This window comes from Cyprinodon variegatus, unplaced genomic scaffold (genome assembly GCF_000732505.1).
Source record: "Cyprinodon variegatus isolate N-32 unplaced genomic scaffold, C_variegatus-1.0 Scaffold800, whole genome shotgun sequence".
NCBI lineage: Eukaryota > Metazoa > Chordata > Actinopteri > Cyprinodontiformes > Cyprinodontidae > Cyprinodon > Cyprinodon variegatus.
The window spans coordinates 282,839-290,669 of record NW_015151253.1 but is presented as its reverse complement, the minus strand read 5'-3'; the positions used below and the strand labels follow the sequence as shown (position 1 = coordinate 290,669).

The window sequence follows — 7,831 nt, the reverse complement described above, 5'->3', positions numbered from 1 at the left end:
CTCTGTGCGTGACCACTCCCCCCGTGCAGAGGTTCTGCAAACGTCGTTGCACACAACAAAATCCTGACTACGTGTCGGACGGTCACAAACCTGTGCAGACCTCAGGCAGAAGTGCGCAGACAAAAAGCAGCTGTGATTGGTCCTTGGTATTCCTTTCCTGCAATCTGTGTGGTCGTCCTTTTTGATTCCTTGCCAGGGTGCGCCATTTTTAAAAAACGTGGAACAACTACAATGGACATTCTCCTTTGCCTTTTTGCCAACTCCATTAACAGAACCTATTCCTCTTCGATGAAGAGGAATAGGTTCTAGCAACTCTAGATACATCTCAATGACCCTGATATCCTGCAGACACCCCATTGTTGTTTTGGAAGATAAACACTACCGCCGGCACCACTAAAGTTCTCATGATGATTCGTCAAAGTTCTCGCGAGTTCTCGAATAGGCTCCCCCTACTGCTTTGGCGGGAAACTGCTGTGCGTCCCTTGAAATTCCAGACCGACTGTGCAGAAGCATACCAGCAAAACTGGTTCGCGACCAGACCCAAGCGACATTTGATTAGTTTGGTTGCAGAAGTATAAATTGTCCTTTAGACACAGCAGGCAAACCTGTAGCAAGCCGCGTAAGGGAAAAGAAGGAGAAGAAGAAAAAGAGAGCAGTAAAGTGTGGACTGCTGGAAGAACTGTGGTGAACTGGTGAAAGAAAAGTGAAATGGCGTGCTCAAAGATGACCCTGCACATTTAGAGTATGTTTGGGTCAACCTACTAACCTGACAACAGCCAGATGCATGTCTCGCTCCGCCCAGCTCAGCTACAGTAGGCGGAGCGAGACATGCATCTGGCTGTTGTCAAGTTATCAACCTACTGCTGTGAAGCAGGATTCTCCAACATAAACATAATCAAAAATAAATATCGATCCAGATTCAAAATGAGGACCTTGATATGTGCTTGAGAATGACTTTGTCTCCATTCAAATGACAAATAAAGAAAATACTAGCGGTCAGTTTAGGTGTTTTACAAAAGACGTGAATCGGGAAATTATCTATATACCAAACTGAGCGATTGTTCTTCTCTACTCAAAANGCCGCATTGCAATGCATCGCTGAATCGATTATTGTTGACACCCCTACTGCATAGTAACGACCAGTGGTGGGCTGTGATGGCCTTCAAAGCCTTCTCTGCTGGCCTAAAATCAATCAGAAACACTAACATACATTCTCAACCTACACTTTAATTTTCTCCTTTCCAGCTGTATTTATTTATTCGAAACAATTGATTCTCTTAATCTTGTAGCGTTTCTCTTGATTACTGAGCTGCTTTCATTACATTTATGTGGTCTCTGTATTTTTTGTCCAATCAAATTTCATTACACATATATATATATATATATATATATATATATATATATATATATATATATATATATATATATATATATATATATAAAAGAGGTGGGCATAGATAAATAAAAAAAAAAAATCTAGATTAATCTCTTTGTAATCTTGGAATGAATCTAGATTGAAATGCGTCATTTGTATTCTGCCAAAGGGATTTATTAATCAGAATCAGAATTACTTTATTTACTTTAATAATCCCTTGTGGGAAATAACCTAAGAAAATGAATCAAATAAGGATAAGAATAAAATAAGATAAGAGTAAGAATAAAATATGACAAGGATGATATGTGTATGCTACCTAAATAATAAGTGAAAGTAAGTCTTTGAACAGGTTTCTCTAGTCAGATGGTGCATTAGACCAGGGGCTCATTTCCTGTTTCCAAAATGCATCACATAATACCACTGAACCAACATTTTCATAAAACGTCCCACTTTACCCACATTCAGCCAAGCAAGCATCAAGAAGCAAAAATAATTTAGTTGTAATCATTCATGGTGTAATGGTAAAAATGAAACATTGCTTACCTAAAGCCAAGGTGTGAAGTTCCCAGCTTGCATTGATGAGGTGTGCAGTAACACAGAGGTAGTTATTATTGACAGATATCCAGTGGTCCACTGTCAGTACTAAACACGTCGCCTCAACCAACTTCTCATCTTTCGCGGCTTTCTCCGCGGCGTGCTGGGCATGTATGAGCACCTGTGGCCACCTGGAGAACGAACTTGAGCCCATCATCTTCAACCACGCTGATGAGCTCCCTTAAAAATAAATTTACCCTTAAGCAAACGTGGCAGCTTTATAGCTACATCTGTGTTATCAAGCCACGTTCAAAGTGTTGACAATAGGCCTGCACACAAGACTGATTTGTTCACGCCCCCAGATAGGCATCTCTCTATGTATATATGTTGAACAAGGGATAAAAAGTAGATAAAGTTGAGGGGTGTCCACTGAAGGCCTAGTTACCATCTGCACCACCCACCACTAGTAATTACTTATTCTGACTATATATAGATATGCCGACATTATAATGTGTCCTGATACTGAAGTCTTACATCACTTAAGGATGCAGTAGTCATGCATGTTGATAAACCATCTTTATAATGTTTCCAGGAGAAAAAGGACCAAAATGATGGGCTTGGGTGTTAGCTTTACGTGTCTTGGTTCTGCCCTTTGTGGACTTCCTTTTGAGTTTCTTTTTTAGTTTCCAGTTATGGGAGAATTATCCTGCCATAATGCAAGAGCACATAATTTCAATTTGAGAAAAGAATTTCATCTTCTTGCACTCAAAACTTATAATGCTCACACTCAAAACATGCGCTCTCTCTCAAATATCTTCTCTTCTCTCTCAAATCTTTGTTTCTTCTCTCAGATTTAATGCTTCTTGCACAGATATTTTCTCCTCTCGCTTGCCTCCTTCTCTTCGCGCACAAACCGCGCTCTGCTCGAGTCTTAGTTACGCTCTCAAACCCGTAGGCTCTGCTTGAGTCTTAGTAGGATCTGCTTGCAGATTTTTTTTTGCTCTCTCTCAGATTGGATCAGATCGTCGCCTAGCGACCTTTCCAGTCAATAGAACGACAGCCTAAGAAAGGGTGCGCTTGTCTAAGTCTACTGGCGAATAGGCTCCCCCTAGCGCTTTCTCGCTTCCTAAAAATTCCAGACCGACGGTGCAGAAGCATACCAGCAAAAGTGGTTCGCGACCAGACCTAAGCGACATTTTATGTGTTTGGTCGCAGAAGTATAAATTGTCCTTTAGACACAGCAGACAAACCTGTAGCAAGCCGCGTAAGGGAAAAGAAGGAGAAGAAGAAAAAGAGATAGAAAAGTGTGGACTGCTGGAAGAACTGTGGTGAACTGGTGATAGAAAAGTGAAATGGCGTGCTCAAAGATGACCCTGCACATTTAGAGTATGTTTGGGTCAACCTACTGCTGTGAAGCAGGATTCTCCAACATAAACATTATCAAAAATAAATATCGATCCAGATTCAAAATGAGGACCTTGATATGTGCTTTAGAATGGCTTTGTCTCCATTCAAACCCAGGTTTAAAGCCTTGCAGGGCAGCCTAAAGCCAACTGCTCTCATTAAGCCATGAAAAATAAATAAAATACTAGCGGTCAGTTTAGGTGTTTTACAAAAGACGTGAATCGGGAAATTATCTATATACCAAACTGAGCGATTGTTCTTCTCTACTCAAAAAACGCTTTAGATTTTAAAATGGAAAAATTTTCGTTTTTTTATATTTTTATTTAAAAAGTAAAAGTTGGATTATTTTTAAAGTAACAGATTATAATTTAAAATTTCTACGTACAATTTACTGGTTGTTGATTTTCTTTATTTGGACCCCGCTGATTTTTAATTGGTAACCCCTGATATAGGACCTTTAACTTATAATTAAATCAAGCAAGTTTAGAAAAAAAATTCATTAAGTTCTTTATGAGAAGATTTCTCAGTGAATTTCTCTCTTGTCTTTTGATGGAAACAATCTAGTACTTCTAACTCCGGCCATTGTTTCGTCTTCAGGAGGTATTTTACCTCCTCTGGATCAATAGGCTTAAAAATCCTGGTCTACCTTTCTGGAAGCTTATGCAGAGCTGCTGGCCTCTGCAGTTTCCCACTGCAATGTGAGACCTATTGTGCTCCACAGCAGCCAATGGGCTGAAAGCCCCAGTGTTTCAGTCCCTACCAGTGGCTGGCGGATGCTGGTTATCAGCTGATCTCCTGTGGCGGCTGGTGTTAGACAGAATGTTCTAATCCGTCACCGTTGTACCAATTGTCTATAAAAATTAATGTGCTGGTGACGCTCTGCCTTCAATAGGGGGCAAATCTAATCCTCAATTCCTGCTTATGAGCACAAAGACAGACATGAATGACTCTCAAGACATCAAGGTAAAAAATCCACATTTAGTTTTTTATTAGGTTCAGTGCTGTGAGGAAGGTAGATTTCATTTTTATCTTAGGGATAAATAACACATCAAGTCTTTTATTTAAGTTCTTGTTGCACATTTAAGAATATTTAACCATTTTTGAGGTTTTTTTCTACAGGAAGAAACCAGCAAAAGCAAAGACCAAACAGATGGAACAGGAATGAGTCTGTGCAAAGACGAGAAAGGTGTTAAAGTAACAGAGAAGTATGTACCTATGTTGGGCCAGAGCTGCAGAGGAGGAGGTCCATCTGCTGAACAATCTCTGAGGCACACTGAAACACTCCCAGAACAACTTTTAGGGACTGGAGCAGGTCCTCTGCATAAAGCTGAGGGTCCGAGAGAGGAGCAACATGTCCATGGGGAGCCCTTCATGAGAGAGGAATCATCCCAGACTAGGTTGTCCTTTGGTGGACTAGACGTTCATCAACAAACCATGGAGGAGCTGAAGAGCATCCTGAAGGACAGTCATTTTCTCAGCATCCGAGGAAAAGAGGAGGGGAAAACTGGAAGCCCTTTTACGTATCTCCATGGGAGCAGCAGCAGTGGCGGAGGATGCGAGAGACGGGACGACGAAGACAACCCTCATAGGACGTTCAGCACCTTCAAACCTCTGCCCGACGCTTCCAGAAGGGGGGGGCGCTCCAGAGAAAGTACACCTATTCAGCGGCCTCCCACTGTGGATTCATCCAGCTCTTTCAGCTCTGCTGCGAAAACAAATAGGCAGCCAGGGGTCAGGATCTATGCACATTCAGGGGGCAGCTCCTGGGGAGAGACTGGAGATTCTCATTCAGGTCAGTGACACTCTCCTACTTAAAACACAAGTAGGTAGAAATATTAGTAGATAGTGCAAGTTTGAAAGAAAAAGGAATAGTCTTGTTAGTTTTATTAAAGCTTTAGACAGAAGCAGCCCATCAGCTGTCAGTTGATGAGTTCCTTCTAGTACATTTAGATCTATCTTTAACTTGAAAGATTTTAACTTTTTGTATCGATTGTTAACATTTGAAAATTAATGATAGTTTTAGTTAAAAGATGTCATGAATTAGTCTCAGCAAAAAGATCAACATCTTTATAATTCCAACCTTTTTGCATAATCATTGTTATCCCTACCAAACCTTTTAGAATTTAAGCTTTTTTTTTTAAATGTTTGAACTTAACCCTTTAGAGGAAGTGATTGACCAACACATACAGCGGTAGTGTTGGTGGTTGTGGTAGTGGTGGGGTTTTCATGACTGATTGTTCGAGGAAAGCCTTGATTTCTCAGCCTCTATACGATAAGATATGCTTTAGTGTCCCAGAATAGAAGTTCTGGGACACAGAAGGGAGTGGCGACCTAGTGGTTAGGGCATAGGGCTTGGAATCCTGAGGTTGTGAGTTTGAATACCACTCCCAAAGACTGCCACTCTGGCTCTCTGAGCAAGTCCCTTAACCCCACACTGCTCCCCCGGCGCCCCATGATGGCAGCTCACTGCTCCCCAAGGGGATGGGTTAAATGCAGTGGTAAATTTCTCCAATGTGAGATCAAAAAGATCAATTATTATTATTACAATGTCATAGATGATCTCATGAACCGTTGTGGCTGGTACAGCATCATTGCTGGTTCAGAACTGTATCTTCCTGAAAGTTGTTCATTGGACACTAGAACTCGGAGATAAAATGTTTCAGCAGTTTTACAGTTATAGAAAATTGTTTCTACAGATAACGAAAACAAAGTTGAGTCCTCTGGCAACCTGAGGTTCTTCTCAGCCATGGATCAAATCAAGCAGCAGATTGCCCGAGAAAACATCAAGTTCGTCCGATTTGAGGCCACTGATCTACATGGGGTGTCACGGTCTAAGACGGTTCCTGTCCGCTTCTTCCACGTAATGAACTCCATTGATACATTTTATATGTGTGCAATGCCAGAGTCATTGAAGATTCTGTTCAGTGGTATTAGTATAAGTTAATTTTTTAAAATAAACATGGAAACATTGTTGTCACAGGAGAAGGCAGTCTACGGGGTACCGATGCCAAGAAGCTATTTGGAGCTGACCCTGAGCCCGAAGAGCAATGAAGTGGACCATGCCAGCACTGCCAGTTTTAGCAGTGACGTCCTTCTGATCCCAGACCTCTCAACATTCAGAGTCCTACCATGGGCTGAGCAGACAGCACGGGTCATATGTGATCCATGCACTGTAACAGGAAGCCCTCTGCGAACCTCCCCACGCCTCATTGCCAAGCAGCTGCTCGGTCAGCTCCAAAGCCTAGGGTTCTCTCTGCATTCATCCTTCACCTATGAGTGCTGCGTTCTGGGAGCCCCTGACAGAATAGGACCAAAAACCCTCCTGTTCCCTGCCACTACGTTGCTTAGCAACCATGACCTCCCGTTCCTCCAGCAGCTAGTGGACAGCATGTACTGCATGGGTGCAGACATAGACAGTATTTCCTCAGCTAGTGGGCCCGGTCAGATGGAGATCAATCTGAGGCCAGAGTTCGGGATAGCAGCTGCCGACAGTGCCTTTACCTTCCGTACTGGCATTAAAGAGATGGCTCGTAAACACAGCTACATCGCCAGTTTTTTCACCGATGATGGTCTGTATAACGCCGGTGTGCTTTCCCACAGCCTGTGGGACGCGAATGGGCGACGCAGCCTCTTCCAGAGTGGCGAAAAGGCAGCAGACCTGTCTGAGATCGGAAGGAAATGGTTGGCTGGGCTCCTCACCCACGCTGCAGCCCTAAGCTGCCTTATGTCACCCGGCCTGGGTTGCCGCAGCCATATTGCCAAGACCATCAAAGACTCCAAACAAATGCTGTACGCTACATGCGGCTGTAACGACAATAGCAGCTCGTTTAACATCAAATACCATGGCGGGAGGGAGACACACATCGACAACAAGCTAGGCTCCGCTATGGCAAACCCTTACATTGTACTGGCTGCTACAGTGGCTGCGGGACTGGATGGTATCAGAAAAAACCTGAACATCGAAAACCTTCTGAACAAAGCCCCCGGTCAGCAGAAAGAATTCGCCATCCCCGTGAAGCTTGATAACGCCCTGGAGGCATTGGCAGAGGATCATGTCATCTGCAGCGCCCTGGGAGAACCGTTTGTTCAGTACTTCATCGCTATGAAGAAGTTTGAGATCGAGACCCAGGAACTAGACGACGAGAGAAACAAGTGCCTGGAGTATTTCATTTGAAACTCTTTGCAGTTTGTGTTCCTAAACTCATAGGTAAAAAAGTTTCCTTTAATTACATAGAGTGAATAAAGACAACAGATTTTATTGAAAATGCTGATTCATTTTTATTTTAGAGATTCTTCAGAGCAATAATAAACAAGTAAACCCTAAAATACTGAGTTTTTGTTTAATTTACATACATTTTTCTATCAAAAACAACATTTATCAGTTTAATTCAAACTTATAAACAGTGAGAAACAGGAGATGATGCTCCCACTGAAAAAGAAATTGCTAAAATCTGCTTTACATTAAAGGTTCATTCAACTTTCTGGTTTGTTTTCTGGTGTAGTGAACATGCTGGTGAA

General features: G+C 42.3%; 1 protein-coding gene across 1 annotated transcript; it reads left to right on the top strand.

The window, feature by feature from the left end:
• Positions 1-4,105: 4,105 nt before the first annotated feature.
• Positions 4,106-7,511, top strand: lgsn (lengsin, lens protein with glutamine synthetase domain). The gene is made up of 4 exons (XM_015396472.1): positions 4,106-4,276; positions 4,433-5,105; positions 6,010-6,173; positions 6,294-7,511. The coding sequence occupies exons 1-4, from the start codon at positions 4,235-4,237 to the stop codon at positions 7,485-7,487; spliced, it is 2,073 nt and encodes a 690-aa protein (XP_015251958.1). The 5' UTR covers positions 4,106-4,234; the 3' UTR covers positions 7,488-7,511.
• Positions 7,512-7,831: the final 320 nt, after the last annotated feature.

Bases quoted from the DNA above. Each gene is read 5' to 3' on its own strand.
- lgsn (XM_015396472.1), top strand. From the start codon at position 4,235: ATGAGCACAAAGACAGACATGAATGACTCTCAAGACATCAAG. The intron at 5,106-6,009 runs GTCAGTGACACT...TTGTTTCTACAG, and splicing joins GACTGGAGATTCTCATTCAG to ATAACGAAAACAAAGTTGAG. The intron at 6,174-6,293 runs GTAATGAACTCC...TTGTTGTCACAG, and splicing joins TTCCTGTCCGCTTCTTCCAC to GAGAAGGCAGTCTACGGGGT.